This window comes from Merops nubicus, unplaced genomic scaffold (assembly GCF_000691845.1).
Source record: "Merops nubicus isolate BGI_N331 unplaced genomic scaffold, ASM69184v1 scaffold12707, whole genome shotgun sequence".
Classification (NCBI taxonomy): domain Eukaryota; kingdom Metazoa; phylum Chordata; class Aves; order Coraciiformes; family Meropidae; genus Merops; species Merops nubicus.
In genome coordinates, this window is record NW_008618374.1 from 1 (window position 1) to 17,890 (window position 17,890).

At 40.1% G+C, this 17,890-nt stretch overlaps 2 protein-coding genes across 2 annotated transcripts; both read left to right on the forward strand.

The window, feature by feature from the left end:
• The first annotated feature begins 1,719 nt into the window (after positions 1-1,719).
• CASP10 (caspase 10, apoptosis-related cysteine peptidase) lies at positions 1,720-10,058 on the forward strand. The gene is made up of 7 exons (XM_008943427.1): positions 1,720-2,033; positions 2,132-2,231; positions 2,801-2,936; positions 6,447-6,535; positions 8,021-8,132; positions 8,860-9,364; positions 9,896-10,058. The coding sequence occupies exons 1-7, from the start codon at positions 1,720-1,722 to the stop codon at positions 10,056-10,058; spliced, it is 1,419 nt and encodes a 472-aa protein (XP_008941675.1).
• Positions 10,059-16,590: 6,532 nt separating this feature from the next.
• On the forward strand, positions 16,591-17,227 carry LOC103775952 (caspase-8-like; the record flags this gene model as incomplete). The annotated part of the gene is made up of 2 exons (XM_008943428.1): positions 16,591-16,901; positions 17,122-17,227. Coding segments are annotated over exons 1-2 (417 nt in total), but the record flags the coding sequence as incomplete, so codon positions are not given.
• Between the last annotated feature and the right edge of the window lie 663 nt (positions 17,228-17,890).

A 17,890-nucleotide genomic window follows, 5' to 3' on the forward strand; every position in this document is an offset into this window, starting at 1 on the left:
CAGTGGGCCCACACTTCCCCTCTTCTTTTACTATTGAGAGATTTGAAGAAACCCTTTTCTCTTTTACTTCCTTTGCTAGTTTTAGTTCTAAGAGGGCTTTGGCCTTTCTTATTGCCTTCCTGCATGTCCTGACAGTTTCCCTACCATTTCTCCCAAGCAATAAGTCCCTTCTTACATGAGCTATACATTTCTTTCTTCCATGAGATTTCCTTCAGAAGGTCCCTGCTCATCCATGCAGGTCTGTTAGCTCGTCTACCCTATTTTTTACTCAAGGGAACGCACCTGTCTTGGACTTGTAGGAAGTGGTATTTAAAAATTTACCAACTTTCTTGGACCCCTTTACCCTCAAGAATCTTAGCCCATGGGATTCCTGCAGGTAGATCTTTGAAGAGTGCAAGTTTAGCCCTGCAGAAGTCCAGAGTTTTAATCCTACTTATTGTCCTGCTTCTACCTCGTAAAATACTAAACTCAAACATGTCGTTGTCACTGTCGCCAAGGCTGTTCCCAACCTTAATGTCCCCAACCAGCCCTTCTTTATTCGTTAACACAAGGTCCAGCAGTGCAGCGCTTCTCATTGGCTCCTCCACGACCTGCATTAAGAAGTTATCATCGATGCGCCGCAAGAGCCTTTTTGACTGAACTTGCCTTGCTGTGTGGGATTCCCGACAAATGTCATGGTGATTGAAGTCTCCCTTGAGTACCAAGGAGCGTGTTCTAGAGGCTACCTCCAGCTGTCTGTAGAAGGCCTCATCAACATCTTCTTGGTTCAGTGTTCTGTAGTAGACTCCCACAACAGTGTCACCCCCCCTTCGCATGTCCCTTTCAACCTGTTCCACCTCTCCCCATGGACAGAACTCAGCACATTTCAGTTGCTCTCGTACATAAAGGGCAACCCCACCGCCTCGCCTTGTCGGTCTGTCCTTCTTAAACAGTGTATAGCCATCCATGACAACATTCCAGTCATGGGAGCTGTCCCACCATGTTTCAGTGATTGCCATTGTATCATAGTTGTTCTAACGCAGATCTACAACTCCTCCTGCTTGTTCCCCATACTCTGTGCATTGGTATATCAGCATTTCAGAGAGGGAGTTAACCCACCAGTTTTCACTGTTGCTGTCTGACTATTCCTGGCTAGTACCATGCTGACTAACTTGCTAGCGAGTCCTGTTTTATTGTCATTGTCCACCTCAAGTAGGACAGAAGACTGGAGGCTGTCCTTAGGCACATCTCTCATGAGCCTGGTATTATCCCCTTCCCCCTTCAAAGCTAGTTTAAAGCCCTGTCAACGAGCCCTGCCAACTCCTGTGCCAGGATCCTTTTTCCCCTTGGAGACAGGTGTGCTCCGTCTTTTGTCAGTAGACCAGGTGCTATATAAAATTCCCCAAGATTAAAGAACCCAAAATTCCAGCAGTGGCACCAGTCTCTGAGTCATGTGTTAGTCAGATGTGTTATCCACCTTCTTTCAGTATTTTTCCCTTCCACTTGTGGGACTGATAAAAACACCATCGGACCACCTGAGCCTTCGACTAGTTGCCCTAGCGCCTTGAAGTCCTTTTTGAGTGCCTTTAGATTTCTCTGTGCAACCTCATCATTCCCTGCCTGAATAATTAACAAAGGGTAATAATCAGAGGGCTGCACCATAATCCGTTTTTTTGAAAGATTCAAGTGTTACTAGTGTTCACTTTCTACTGTCAGGCAGAGAGACTTGGTTCCAGCAACATGGAGGATGGTGTCAGCTTGAAGTTCCGTCAGCAGCTCCTGCTCATTGCTGAAAATCTGGTGGCTGAAGATGTAGCAGCTTTAAAATTCCTCTGTACTGACTTGCTCCCCTTCAAAAAACTAGAAAGTGTGAAGTCAGCAGTAGACATCTTTCAGCTTCTCCTGGCTGAAGAATATCTGAATGAGGAAGATACTTTCCTACTAGTTGAACTCTTGTACATAACTAAATGTCACTCCTTGCTCAAGAAACTTGGTTATACTAAGGAGAAAGTGCAAGAATGTCTGCCTGAGAAGGGAAGAGTGTCTCGATACAGGTGAGCTCACAGTGGGATCTGTTTTCTCCATTACTGCCATCTATGCCATACTGTTCCCCTTTCTATTTCTTTTTAATCTCACTGGATCTCTGTTACAGACGGATGCTGTATGAACTGTCGGAGAACATCAGCGACGAGATGTTGAAGGATATGATATTCCTCTTGCAAAGCTATCTCCCAAAGCGACGTCTGACTCTTGTATGTGAGGGGAGAGCCAAATGTGTGTGCAGGAAGGGAAGAAGGAGGGGGGATAATAGGAGAAAAAACATGAAAAGTATTTAGCAAAATAGGGTATAATCTGCAACTATTCAGTATTTATAGGGTTAGCAAGGAGGAAGCTGTTAACAGCTAAGGGTGGAATTTGGTGCTTTATGCCATTGTCAGTCACTGACAGTTCACAGTCTTGCACTGGATCCTAAAAGGGTGCCAAATCAAATCTTTGCTCTGCTTGAGCTATTTGCAAAGAAGATTCCTGCCTGTGTGTCATTAGTACTGTTTCACAGCAACAAAGCCTTCTCAAAGTACCAAGAGCTGCTAATATGGTTTGGATGAATCTGTTTGAACAAGACTGTGCCAAATAATAACACAACTAGGAGTTTTCCACAGAGCAACATTTCCATCTCTCACAGTGATATAAAATTGACTATTTGGACCTTGGTGGTAGGAAGCAAAGCAGATAGTAATGTGATTGAGGCAGACAGGGCTGAGGCAGGTTTTGAGTGCTAAGGAGCAATAACTATATTTTATTCTCTCCCTTCTGCTGTCAGTCTGCTCTGGAATTGCTGATTGTATTGGAAAAACAGAGACTTGTAACTGAAAACAATGTACAGCTGCTGGAGCAAGTCTGTATGAATGTTTCACCAGATCTTCTGGAAATAGTAAACCACTACAAATGGGCAAAAGGTGAGCAGTTCTCAGGCAGGGAGTAGGTTTGCTAAAGTGCAGGAAGCACTGGAGGTGTCTGGGCAACTGAACCTCAGGGGCCTATGTGCACGTTGCTGGAACAGGAGCTAAAGTGGGCCGTCGCAAAAAGCGGCGGCGCCGAAGGGGGGGTGGGGTGGAAGCCGCGGGCGAGTGGTTTCCCCCTTTAGTTCCCCCTTTACCGCGTTCTTCGGCCAAGCGTGCGATCCTACCCGGCTGGGTCCCGACGAGATGGGTTGTCGCCGAGCTGGTTCCCGGAGAAAGAGAAAGAACTCTGCCCGGGCTGCACTTAATATAGAGTTTTTTATCTTTTAAATCTCCCGCGAGAGTCTGAAACTTCGGGGAAAGAATTCTCGCGAGATTTCCCCAAAACCCGACGAGAAGGTCGGGCATTGTAGTCTTCAAAAGCCAAGAATGAGGGCTCGCTTCACACATCGGGATTGCTCATCTTCACACAGAAATTCGGCGTAACGGCCCCTAGTTTGCATTACTTCCTAGCTGAATTCCAGTGGGGACATGCTGGAATATCTGAGGCCACACAGAGCAGACTCACACATACAGAACAGGCTGGGAAACTGAAAGTCTATAGTTCCATCACGTTTCTCCATTACCCCATGAATTTTATTGAGATGATGATGACTATCCTGCAAAAGGCACCTTGTGATTTATGAATGCACCTGACAACAACACAGCTGCCTGCTGATACGCTGGAGAGGCAAACTGTGGTTGCATGTGTGTCTGAGACATGGTAGCCTTTATTATTAAATGTGTGATTCATGTTATCAGGGGTTATACTGCAGTTTGTCATTTTACTTCATTTAATGTCCTGTGAAGTGACTAAGCATACTGGGGGAAAAGTTCTATTTCTATTTATTTAGGCACTAAATTCTGGGAGGTAGAAATACGTCTCCCCAGTAGGTGCAAAGGCACTTGGTGTTTCATGAGTTCTATTCCATCGCGCTTTCTGAGTGTTTTAAAGGCACTTCCTATTTTAATATATCTTTCAGTAAGTATAAATCCACATTTACCTAATGTCCAGATTCATACTGGTTTAACTAAAAGGCACATGGCTTCTCTCATTTTGTCTCTTTCTGCTTTTAGTGTCTCAGCCTCAGCAGGAGAACACTCTGCCTGTCAAGGAATCTTCACTGTCTCACACTGGAAGCATCAGAGTATTCAATACCTCACAGGTACACTGGAGGACATACTGCAAACTTGGGTCTTAGTGGTTTGGGGTGTGTTTCTTTTCTTGCCTTTATTTTGCAAATTTACTGTCTGTGAGACCCTTTGCTAAAACTCTTACTTGGTTTAGGAAGGGAACAAGCGTGTTTGTTCAACATGTAAGAAATACAACAATGTAGTATCAAATAGTGGAATTAGAAAATACTACTGTTGGTCATGTGCAATTGGGGAAAAAAAATCATGTTAGGAAGAGTGAAAGAAAAAGCTGGACAGGTGCCTTCAAGAGGATAGGTCAGTTAGGTAGGTTTTCTCAATGGGCCAGTCCCTGATGAGTTGAATGTCTCCTGCAGCTGTATGATAAATCAGATTGGGAAACCCCTACTAAGGCTCTAACTGATCTCTTTTTGGGAAAAGGGGAAAGAAGGAGGGAACTTTTAACTCAGTTCTGAATGAGGAAAACCAGTGATCTTTCTAAGGATACTTCCCAGAAGTTAAATTCTAGCAGACAAGAGCTGAGGAAAATGAGCTATTTAGTATCAGAAAGGTTTGAATGACAGTTGCTTTGAGCTATATTTGTTCTAGATGTGTAGAGGGTTTGGGGAAGCCTTCATACATGGCACTTGGCACAGTAAGAGAATGAATTTGTTTTGTTAAGAAAATACAGTTTTAAAAGAATTTTTAAAAAAGACTGAGACTGTTTGCATATTCCTGATTATCATGTTACACAATTTTTCCATGCTGTATAATAAATCATTGGCACTTTCTGCTAGAAGATGTCTCTTAGGCATGACTGGAATCACTAGTAATAATGATTTACACTCAAATAGTTGGCTATCTAAGTTGGCATTGTTTATAGTGACTGCCTACCCCTATGGTGAGAGGCTTATCTGGAAGTGAAAGAAAATTCTTTGCTGTTTCCCTTTCTTAAGAGAAATTATAGTTGTTTCCCATTCTGTGAGATCTGCTGTAATAGGGAAGTCTTTTGTAATTTCATTATTAAATGCTTTGCTGCCCTTAGGAATTCAGTATGTTTCCTACTCACTACTTAAAGCTTACTATGCTAAAATCAGGATGAAAACTTATTCTTTATAAAAATAATTTTTAACGTGATATTCCCACCACTCAAAATATAGGAGACCTCGATCAAATCTGTCGGTTCTAATCTCAATGGTAAGAATTTCTGAAAATATGTTTGGTTTTTATTACCTTTATGTCTAACATTACATTCCTTTACTCTCTCTGGGACATTGCTAGCATTTCATTTAATGCAACACAATTACCTTGCTTTCTTCTTGGAAGGGCCTTTTGCTTTCTGCACAAATAGATTTGAAGGATTTCTGTTCTTATATAAAAGAGGGAAGAGAAAGTAGGCAAATCCTGTGTACTTTGTCAGTCATTTACTAGAAACTAACTAATGTGCTTTCTGGGAAGTAAAATAAGGGCTGGTATGATTATAAGTAAAAAAATTACTTCTTTCCTGAAAACAAAAAACAACTTTTCTGTTTAAATATCCCTGGGAGGACAAGAGAATGAGACGCTGTGACTTTTTATAAAACAGATGTTAATTTTTTAGGGAGCAGGGTTTTACCTCTGATTTCTGTTGCTGTATAGATCATTATGCTGAGGAGCCTGAGAGTGTTGCATGGTAGGGATGGATGTTTTTAATACCTTAAATAGTGTATGATTTGTACAAAAGGAGACAAGCATTTTAGGGCTTTCAAAAGGAGAAGCAAATAAAGCACCTATAAATAATGTTACATTTTGGATCAGATCTTTGAAAAGATTCTCTGCAAATAACAGTGGATAGTTTGCATCCATCTTTGTGACTCAGCATCAGATTGACCAATTGCAAAGTATAGCAGTACATCTGTCAGCTCTTTTCCACTTTAAAGCTGCATCAGTGCAGCCTGGATCTGCAACTGAGAGCTACTGTCAGTGATTCAGGAACAACAAAATCTGCAACGGGAGCTTCAGTAGTAACATTGCAGATCCTATATCTAAGCTGCTTTCCAAATGAAAGATTCATTTGAATGTCTCGGGTAGAATCTGCCCTAGTACCATGGATATCTTTGTTCCACAGTAGCAATACAAATAGAAAACTTGCCTTTGTCACAAAGATTATATAATAAAAATAACTGGAAATGTGTTCAGAATACCTCCTTTGAACATATCTCATATGGAGGAATTATTCCTTTCAGTGAAACAGTATTTCAAATACCAAAAGTGCTGTATTGTAGCTAAACTCTTCACTGCATCCACCAATACTAAATTTCTCTTCATAAATATGTATGCTGGGGTTTTTTTTCCTAGATAACAAGGAAGCTAATGTTACACAAGTTTTCTCTGAATTGAACCTGGAGCTGCCTGGAGAGTTCAGCAATGGAGAAAATGAATCCAAGGTTTGAGACAATCTCTTAAATCCTTCTTTTTAAATACTTAGGTATGTGAGGTCTTCATTGCTGTAATGGCATTTATCATGCAAGGCCACACGAGATGTCTGTGTCTGGTGAAGTTTTTTGAGTCATATGATGAGCTGGGATGTTTCAGAGAATATTTTAGTCCTGGAGGCCAGAAACATACCCATGTTGAAAGGTGTGGTGGAGGCAAAACAGGAATAATACCTGTGATGTTACCTACACATCAATGCATCTGGCTGCCTTCCTGATACAGGCAAAACATTTGGCATTTTCTTAATTTGTGCATTTTTGGAGGTGGCATCAGGATGTGAAAGACACAGAGACAAGCACAGCTTCACAGTTCTCTCTTTCTGGATCTGGCCTAGAAAAAGCTTCAGGGCATCTTGAAATTAAAAGTGGTAAGGGCTCATGCAAAGACCTTGTGAGAAGGATAAAGGAAGGCAAGAGTATTTAGTAAGCTATTGAAGGTATGCAACAAGCTTCCTCAATAAACCACAGGTCTTGGTACAGAAGGAAAGGTCCATTTTGTGAGATCCCTTCTTAGAAGCCTTACATGCACTCTTCAACCTTGTACAGCAGTGTAACAACTGAATTCTTCCTCTGGCTTTTTCTTTCTGATGGGCATGGCTATTGAGGGAGCACATTGCTGCCTTTGTTTATAGCTGATTTCTTGCAATTTTGTGCTATAACATATCATTTTCATCACCTGATATTCAGACTGCTGTAGCAAAAGCAGTTCTTGCTGCTGTTGAAGTAGCTTGGAGAGCTGCCTTCATTTTGTTCTACTAAAATGCACGAAAGTGGGAGTTTGTTGCTCTCTCTATTGAACAGAAAGGGACTGGAGTTATAGTTTTTAATTTCAACCCAAGGTTGGACTTGAAAGAAATGGTACTTGAAGTTTTGGTGAGTTTTTTGTTCTTAAAACATTCTTTCTTAAGAGGGAGGTAACTTAAATCTCAGCAAAACTGGTAGTGTGGCAGGTTTATACGCTTCAAAAATCTCTGGGTTTGCATCCTTTTCCAGCAGATGTGTATGAACTACCTGCTCCAAGAGTTTATCACTACTCTTGAAAAAAAAAAAAAATACACTCAGATGTCTAACATCCTGTAGTTTGACCATGAACCCTCTGCCATATGAAGTTAAAATACTGCACCCACATTGGAAGCTTCTATCCCCATCTCCAGTTCAGATTGCAGTTTGGCTGCTAAGTCTTCCTTTTGCATGCAGATGACCTACCCAGCAGCTAAACCCTTCTGCACTTTGGTAGTACAGTGACAGAGTGTGCTTGAGGCTTCACCCATGTCTTTCCACACAGGGAGACACCACTGAGTTGCAGCTTTTCCAAAGTAACCCACAGTCTTAGGTGCCTTTAATGTTTGGATGTAAATTTTGAGACGTGTTAAGGAAATGGGAGTAAGTTGAATAAATTCATTTAGGCTGTAAGCTTTTTTCCTCTGCTTTCTACAGAAGATGACAAGCTACAAAATGGATGGACCTCACAGAGGATTTTGTCTTATTATTAATAATGTTAACTTTGATAAGGATCTTCCTGAGAGGAAGGGTTCTTGCAAAGATGCTGGTAAGTTACTGAAGTGAGATTTTTTTGAGGATTAGCCTCTCTGTTTCCCTGTGTGAGTTGATTTTCTAGTATTGCTCTATATTTTATGTAATATTCTTAAAGAGTAAAATGTTTGCTATGTATTAAATTATGTCATTTGTGTATCCTAGAGGAGGAAGGGTTAAAGGATGAATAACTACTGAGTTTCTGATGCCATTGGATCATTCTTGAATCATTTTAAGAATCTTTTTACTTAGCCTTTAGCTATAGCTATAATAAAGAACTAAAACTGAACTGTCATTCTACATAATACAAAATTCCATAATCAAGCCATTCTGCATACTTTTTATTTTATTCTGTTCATTCTATTTTTATCTTGTGTGTGAAACTCTAATAGTCAAAACTGAAACTGGAAAATGATGACACGAGGAAGGTTTTGAAAGATGTAATTTGAAACTCAGTGTGCAGAGTATTTTCTGTTCTTTGTGAGCTTACTTAGTGTGTCATTATACTTTGTAAAATATTGTATTTTCTGCACCTTCTCTAGAAAAATCCAGAAAATCTGTGTTTGAGCTGATGCCATCTTTTTTTATTCCAGTTAACCTTTAGGTTATACTAGTATAAGGGTGAATCTGCAGAAGTGTCAGGATGTAAGGTCTTTCCCAGTTCAGATTACCTTGTGTGGTGACTTCACACAATGGTTTTCCTACTGCCTCAACTTTTCATTTTATCTTTCTTCTAATTACAGAGGAACTGAAGCAAGTATTTACGTGGCTTGGTCTGGATGTGGTGACTTACAAAAATCTGACATCTCAAGAGATTCTAGAGGTCATGCAAACTTGGCAGAATTTGCAAGATCACAAAGACAGGGACTGTTTTATATGTTGTATTCTGTCTCATGGGGAGTCAGGAGCAGTCTATGGGAAAGATGAGGAACTTGTACCAATCCGCACAATCATGTCCCACTTCACTGCCAAACAATGTTCACATCTGGCTGAAAAACCCAAACTTTTCTTTATCCAAGCATGTCAGGGTAAAGAGATACAGTGTCCTGTCTACGTTGAAGCTGATGCACGAGTTCTTGACTTGTCTTCGGTGCAACACAGCGTTTCTCCTTTTGAAAGTATTCCTGAAGAGGCTGATTTCCTCCTAGGCATGGCCACAATTGATGGATATGTCTCTTTCCGGCACGTTCAACAGGGTGCCTGGTATATTCAGGCCTTGTGCAGCAAGCTGCAGTTGTTGGTACCAAGGTAAATGCTTTGCCTAGCTCTCCTGTGAAAAAATAGGAAGAACTTCCCATTTCTTTTTCTCCAAAGGCAAAAATTCACATAGGAACACTGACCCATGTTCTGACCAAATGAGTTAAAATGATGATTTGTTTGCTTGCTGCTGATAAATTTATGTTAACACTGCTAGTACCATAGAGATAAACTGGAGATAGTGTGAGGTTTATTGTAAAAAAAAAAGAAAGAAATCAAAGCTTCCAATGTATAAGCTTTAAGGAAGAGCTATCTGTTTCTTGAGTGGATTTGGGTAAAAAAATATTTTATTCTGTTATTTTTCTTTACTGGTTGAATCAAGCAAGACAGTAAGAAAAGGTCTTTTGCTTTTTATAGGACTCAAATGGGAATAAAAGAGAAGAAATTTGGAGAAAAGGATGTGTTTCTTTTTTGTGTCTTTAAGTGCTTATAGTGTATCTTCTAGATGATCTGGAAGGTGTTAAATGGAGTGCCATCCGCTCATTAATAATCCTGGGTTTACTTTTGCTCTCCTGGCTGTAGGGGTGAAGATATTTTGTCGATTCTCACGGAAGTTAATGAAGATGTGAGCCGACGTGTTGACCGCTTGGGGACAAAGAAGCAGATGCCCCAGCCGGCATACACCTTGAGAAGGAAATTTGTATTCCCAATACCTAGAGACCCTCCTCCTTCACAGCAATATTGAGCCTTTTAAATGCATCCTTTTACCAGCACATCTCGTTAAAATGCAATTCACCACACTACCTGTTCTAAGGCAGTTACCCAGATTCCTGAGGAACTGTTAGCTTCAAGGCAAGGCCTCAAAAATTTGTTGCCAAAGAAACTGTGAAACTGCAGGAGACAAAATCAAAACAATCCATGTGCCAGCTGTTTACATCATCTGTATACTCTGAGTTGTCAGGGTTGGAAGAAGCATGCCTCTATCACGTTAAACATTTTTGTATAAAAGTCTTTTTCTGACAGCAAAAGAGTTACATTTAGCCTTCCATATCTAAGCAGGATTGTTAATGTTCTGGTTTAGGCTCATGGTGTTTTACTTTGCAGGCTAACAATTTTGAATCTTGCCTCTAAATCCACTAGCTATGTTCCCAGAGAAAGACAAAGGTGGGAATGGAGAGAAGAAAGCTTAAGTAGTAAATGGAAAAGGATTTCTTCCTTCTGTAATTTAAATTACATTTAACTTAATGGAGAACCAGTTAACTATTGAAATCAGTAATTTGTTCCACAAAGCACACTGAATACTGTCTAATGGCAGACATAAACTTCATGTACAATGAGGTCTTTCCAAAACGGAGTAAAGCCAAAATACTGTATAGTGTTCCCTCTTTAAAACCTTGTGAACTGTCATTTCCCCATCACTTCTGGGAAGAAAAGTTAGGGTAGAAGATTTGCACACTATGAAATCTGGCATTCCACAGTTTATCTGTATAGGTTTATCAGATTGATTAACTTTGTTAAGCATTAAATTTTCTGGTTATTGTTTCTTGGTTTAAGATCTAAAATGCAGCCATATGAGAAACAAGGCTTCTTGTTGAGGAAGCTTCTAACAGTGTTTTGTGAGTTAACTGAAATAATGTCATGTTCTGTTATGATTATTTACCATGTATGTCTGTGTCCCTCCTGTTTGTTACTGCATTAAACTCATACTTCTTTTTAAGAGTTTGATGAGATGAGAGTTATGTGCAGGGGTAAGAGTTATCCTTTTTTATGACTGGCCCCCACCCTTCGTTGTGCTGCATGAATCATTGTGGGTTTAATTGCCACAGGGTTTAAACTGAAGTGAAACCTGGTGTATTTCAGCAAAACACTGATTGTTATATGTGATTGTTATATGTGATTATAAGTTAGAAGATTTGAAAGAGTATTATCTGCTGCTGTTGGATGCAATTTTTAGCTTGCTTTCTCCAGGATTTTTATCAGGGAAGTTTTACATCATATAGAGCATTGGAATGCAGCCAGTTTGCCAAAACATAATGGTCACTATTTATCCTGATGAATTGATAGTTGTGTGACCCGTTGTATTTTGTGTCTTCTGAGTTAGTAGGGCTGCCACACTTGAAGTTACTTCTGTGCCACAGGTAGAAAATGTTTTGTCTGTTAGAATATATAACATTGTGATACAGCCATGTGGTATCTGGCTTGGAATTACTTGATAACTTTTTGTGTGTTTAGGTAACAACTGGATTTTTATCAATACAGAGTAAACACTGACAACAAATTTGACCTTGTTTTTCAGGATCTTGTTTTCATTTTTAAATCTGGTAGATAACATCGTCCTGTTATCTTGCTTACTCTGTAGAGACTTCTGCCTGGGTTGATCTCCAGTTAAATTGTAGGTAGGCAGAGGCAGTCAGAAGAGTCTAAGCTGACTTCTGTCTTGAGTTCCCTGAGGAACTCTTCCTCAAGTTCAAGACCAGTAATGTCTTCCTCGCTCATAATAAGCACTATAACCACAGTTCCCATTCAACAAGGTTGTTGGGTGTGCCTGTGTGATGTCCTGCAGTATACTGTAAGGTAGCCATTTGAAAGTCCTGGGGGAGAGTGAGTGTTTTTTATACAACTTCAATAGTCATCACTTCTTGCTGTCCACACCTTCAGTGTAACTCTAGTAATACAGAGCAGTGCCAGAAACAAACCAGCCTAAAACAACAAAAAAATCTTGTTTTCTGTTGAGACTTTCTGATAGCATATGTACATGTGCATGCTCTCCATCTAGAGAATTAAAGAAGGGTTGTGACTTGTGCAACCCTTGTTTGGACAGATTTAAGTGGAACTAGTGTAAAAAGAGTCTCTTTGCTGGAGAAGTTGGCATCTTTGGAATCACGATCTTAAAGCACTATCTGTAACTTCCAGAAGTCTCTGGTGTCCCCTCCCTCCTGACTCACTTTATGGGTAGGGACTGTATATCCTTCTTTGTGCCAGTAGAGGCCACAGTCACTGCAGCTGCCAAGTATTCAGCAGTGTCAGCATTTTCACTTCCTCAAAACCAGCCCTTCTGGGAGATACCAATTTTTGGCATACTCTTATCCAAGGAATAGGTTGGGACAGTTCTAGAGAAAGCCAGAGGGACAAAAACGGAGTTCAGGGGACCTGAGGGAAATTGGAGAGACTTTAACAAAAGGACAGGAACATTTTGGAGAAGGGTGAGAGAGGAAGAAATAAGAAGCGAAACAATAAAGACAAAGAAGAACAGTGCCAGGAGGGCTGATCCTTGAAACTGCTGCATGATGGGAGAAGCATGTGTCTGCAAAGAGCCAGCCTGGGTTTGGTCTTGTCCACAAACACGTGTCACACAGTACTGATCACGTCATGCTTCCTCTTTCAAAACGGCAAGTGGAGTCTTGGTTCTGTGCAGTCACAGCGGAAGTAGTTGAGGGAGAAGGGTGCCGAGGCATGGCGTGACATGGAAGCAGATCCATTTTGGACCACAGGATTTGATCTGGTGCTATCCCTCTGTGCTGCATCTAGCCTTCGGATAAAAGGATAACTTGCGCCAGTGAGAGAAGTCAGACATTATCTGAACGTGGCACTCGCCTGTGACTTTTGGAAGGGATTTCTATGCCTCTTTCTGTCAAAGGGTATGTTACGATTTTGAGTTTTTAAAGGTAGATAGGTTGAAATCAATGAATGATTGTTTTCATTGCAAAATTTTAACATATTTCATCTCTCCTCTCTCCAAAATGCTGACCTCACAAGCTTCAGAGAGTCTAGCAGCCGTACTGATGGCTGATCATGCATTTCCTGCTGCAAGGAAGATGCTGGTGACCAGCAGATCATACTGGGAAACCTCACCATTGAGTGCAGAGCTCTATACTTCAAAGAGGATGAAAATACCAAAAGTTAATAACTGCTTAAATTCTCTTGTAAATGGGGAAGTGTATTGCATAAATAATTTGAAAGGCATGTTTAGCCTTTCAGTTCCCTGTATTCATTGAGGACTCCTATTGAATTCGGTGGTGATAGTTGACTTTTTTTACTTTAGGAAATAATCTTTGATGAAAGCGCACTGTTAAAAACAGGCTAGCCTGAGGTGGAGAGGGACTTTGGAGAAGGGAGGTGAGTCATGGGGGATCTGGAGGCAACAACAGAACAGCTGGACTTGCGATATTTTTTAATGGGAGGATATAATTGATTAACTCTTTCATCACTTAACTAGGATTTATGTATGGGAGCAAATGTACTCAGCTGTGCTGTATGCTAGAAAATCCTGACTAGGCTGCTTCATGTGTTCCCTTAAAAGCAAAACCAGGTTACTTTTTTGGCTTGTTTACCAATTTTTCTCACAAGCAGTATTGTGATTCATTTCCTGAAACCGGAACCGTGAGCAGTGAAATAGGCAACTGCTGCATTATGACTATGGTTTATTACTTTGTTATACTTTTTTCAAGTCACAAGATGGTATAGACCATGGTACAAAAGGCAGTACTTTTCCTGGGATTTTCAAGACAATGGCCGTCTTGGTTTTTTTCAGAGTCGTTCCAGCAGTCCTGCAGTCTTTTCTCCCATGTAAGCAATGTACAATTGTTACTATTATTATTATTATTGTACATTTTGCTTGTTGTATCAATTATGTCTTTAGTAGAGTGGGAGAAAAAAATAGAAGCAGTTAAGCATTGTTTAAGTGTGCTCCCTGTGTTTACACACAGGCTTAAATATAGTATGTAGGTGGCACATCTGTTGTAACTGCAATAATTTTCTGGGTTTGAAACTTAGAGCCTTTAAGAAATAAAAATGAAAATTCCTTTTACCAGGAAGATTTACTGTTATAAACACATACCTTGTATCTTAAAAAAAAAAAAAAGCATGATTTATGTGAGAAAGGAGATAATTTCGTAACTACCTACCAAGAAAGTATTCTCTTTCCTGTGTCAGTATAAAAATATACAGTCAGATCTGAGATCACTGAATCATGAGGTTAAACACGTATGATTCATTCAGATACTAGTGGCTTTGTGGTGATACGGGCTGAAAGGCAGGGGTTCTCATCAGTTTAAAATTTCCATTTGAATGAATTCAAAGAAAACTGTGTTTGAGGGCAGGGTGTGAATCATACATAGCACATCACGTTTTGTTGTTACATTAGTTTTCTTGACATAGAAAAGCTTAAGGTTTAGTTGTACGTTTACTCTTGCTAAGTAACAGAATGCTGGCCAAGGACATAGGCATGCCACAAAAAAGGCAGCTTTGCTGTAGAGCAGTCTTTGGAGGCGGGTGGAGTACAGTTCTCTGGTTTGGGTTTTTTTAAATATTTATGGTAGTCATGATTCAATCAGCTGGGCTACCGTGGAGTTACTAGCCATGCTATTGAAACATTTGCAGTAGAAGTAATATCAAAATGGATTGCCTAATATTTTGGTAGTGTAGGAGTAGGAACTTTGGATTTACTGTTGTCAACTTTTCTGTCTCCCAGTGAGTTTCTTGGTCTAAGAGACCTCTACTGAATGCATTTTTGTAGAGTTTCTCTTCAGAGATTCCTAGATGTCTTAGATCTAAAGCAGAGAAAATAAAATGACAAATGGTTCTCTTACCAAGAGGCAGTGAAGGCAGGCAGGTCTTTTGAGTGTCAGGGTGAGATAGTTGGAAGTCTTGTATTTGGTATTTTCTAACTTTCTCTTATACTAAAAAGTTGGATCCATAATAATTTATTAATATTTTCTAATAATTGTTAATGATTATATAATTGTAATTAATATTCTTCATAGGTCAATAGAAATTTTTTCACTTTTATTAATAGCTAACATTTCTAAAGCTGATGGAGGAAGTGGTGGAGAAGGGAGGTGGTTTTTGATGCTCAGGAAGACAAACCCTAGTTTTACAAGAATTCTCTTGGCCTTTTTGAAAGGGTTGAAATGATCTGTATTTGATTTGAATATTACAAATTGATTGAGAGCTAGAAACTGAGTTTTCCTTGATGAAGGTAATCTAGAACAGGAAGAGATGCTTTGGCCATGCTGACCAGGGTCAAAAGCAGTGCATAAAGAAAGGAGAAGCCAGATAGCTTCATGTGGATTCTTGTCTTTGTTAGGATGTAAAACCTTTATTTTTGGTATGCTGTAGAACCTGCCAGTTTCATTGACTACATAGTCTGTATTTCAGACTGGCAAGTGGCTCTTTTTTTTGTTCTGATCCCAAATAGGATCAAACTTCAAAAAACCAAAACCATACCAAAATCAGAACAGCAGCAGCCTGCCAGGAGTGTGCAGCCTGTACAGGGGTACTTCTCACTGTCTAGACATGCCCTCGTGTTAAAGAAGTGCAAATCGTTGGTTTCATGAAGCAAAATCTCAGGCATTAAATCTCATAAAAATAGTTTAATAGAACAGTAAACCAGCAGGGTCAGCCCAAGCTGTGTGCCTACAGACAGGGACCCCCTCAGTTATTTCCCTGTGATTTTTAAAGCAGTCTATTACAGAGTCTATTGCAGAAGCTGTTCATGCGCCTGTTCACACAACAAGCATGTCATTTTTGTCCAATCAGTTTGTTTAATGGTCACTTGTTCTCTTCAGTAATGGGAGGTTTTGGTGCAGGTGACTTCATCTGCTTAGACTGTTCTGTAATCTTTTTGATCCATCTGCACCTGGAACTTGCCTGTCTTCTGCTGACTCCGGGTAGGATGGTCTCTTCTTTAATTTCCATGGATTATAGTTCCCCTTCCTTTGATCAGAACAATAAATCATATTGTTAGGCATACAATCTTCATTAATATTACTTGCACAATCTCATGATATGAGATTAATCTCAATATATCAGACTTATGCAAAACTATTCCTGGCTATTCTTGTGACTAAGAAAGAGTTGAGTCTATGTTCATCAAGCTCTTAAGTTACAGCCTGTGGCCTAAGGCTTCAACAATCTAGCTGCTTATGCTAAGCAAGTTAGCTACTGATGTTAACCAAAGCACATAATTCAAATAGTGAGATTTAAGATGACTCTATTTCCCAACACATAGGAAGCAGGAAGGATGTGTGACTTTCTCTGTCAATTGCACTTAGTCAGAGTTTTTTTGTATTCCTTTTGAAGTGGAGAGAACCGAAATTGCTAAGCATCAAAGCTACAATAGCAAAATGGTCTCTCTCTGCTGAAGTACTTTTGATTGCACGCATTTATTTTTGGGATTCTACATGATCTGGTATCTTTTAGAGCCACGTTGTTGCACTACTGCTACTGACAAATGAAATCACCTACTGTTTCTTTTTAGACCCAAATCCTGATGTGAAATGAGTACAGCCTTCCAGCAACGACTTTTTAACATTTCTGAGGCTTTGGTCACAAATGAAGTGGTGGCTCTGAAGTTCCTCAGCCTGGATCACATCCCCATGAGGAAGCTGGAGGACGTGGGGAACGCACAGGACTTCCTGGAGGTGCTGCAGGAGAGAGGCATGATGGAGGCGGGGGACCTGTCCTTCCTGAAGGAGCTGCTCTACCACATCAGCCGCATGGACCTGCTGGCCGCCCAGCTGGGCTCCAGCCGCGAGGAGATGGAGCAGGAGCTGCGGCTGCCGGGCCGGGCGCGGGTCTCAGCCTACAGGTGGGCACAGCACTGCTTCACCTTTGCATGCCAAACACACAGCTCTGCTTGGGACTGTCTTGTTTGCACTGTTGCATTATGAATACACCAGCATAATTGTATTTGTTGCAGCATGACCGCCTGCCATTGTGAGTTGTACATTTTGGAGTTCAAATGTGTAATGGTGGTGTTTACTTCTCATAAACTTCTTAACTGGTCTTCCTCTATTCTTTATTGCCAGGCAACTGCTATATCGAATTGCAGAGGACTTGACTCCAAAAGATGTCCAGAATGTGAAGTTCCTGCTCCGAGAACGAATACCAAAGAACAAGCTCCAGGAAAATGCTGTACGCGAAATAATCTTCATAAATTTCTTGCAAGGCTAATTCAGAGTCTGCTAGTTCTTGTAAAAAGGGAGGAAAGAGAAAGCAGCCTGCTCTCACAAAAATCCGTTGTCAAAAGAACTGTGATATCAGCTGCTGTGTGAAAAAAATTGACCCTTTTTTTTCTCATTGTATCTTTTCTCTGCCCTTTTTTGCTCTCCCGTTCCTACTTTCCCTCCACCACCTGTCTCCCTAATCTTTTCTTCTTGCAAAATCCATCATGATCTTCCTCCCATCTTTGCTTGGTGTTTTTATAAGACTTTTTATATATGCTGTTTCTATGAAAAGTGCTGTTTGCTGGAGGAAAAGCAATGTTTTGAGATAGAAAATCAAGTTAAGAAGTTTCCTTAAATGTCCTATTTGTATTGTGCCGCCTATAGGAAAGTTAGCAGATTTACCCCCAAATTGGAATCAAGTTCTAATGTGAGTTCAGCTGCAATTTTTTGTGTATTTGGTTCATTTTCTTCTTTACTGTAATTTAGGGTAATAGTGTTTTGTTAACTTCCCTACAAAAGTATTAAGAGGATTGATGATCTATTTTAATACTAGTATTATAAATAACAAACAGTATTATAAAAATTCTGGATATTATTAAGAAGCTTCCTTAAATGTCCTATTTGTATTGTG

What these genes read in the sequence shown, in the direction of transcription:
- CASP10 (XM_008943427.1), top strand. Translation starts at nt 1,720, where the DNA reads ATGGAGGATGGTGTCAGCTTGAAGTTCCGTCAGCAGCTCCTGCTCATT. An exon ending in CCACTACAAATGGGCAAAAG is followed by an intron (nt 2,937 to 6,446) that starts GTGAGCAGTTCT and finishes TTTTTTTCCTAG; the next exon opens with ATAACAAGGAAGCTAATGTT. An exon ending in GGGTTCTTGCAAAGATGCTG is followed by an intron (nt 8,133 to 8,859) that starts GTAAGTTACTGA and finishes TTCTAATTACAG; the next exon opens with AGGAACTGAAGCAAGTATTT.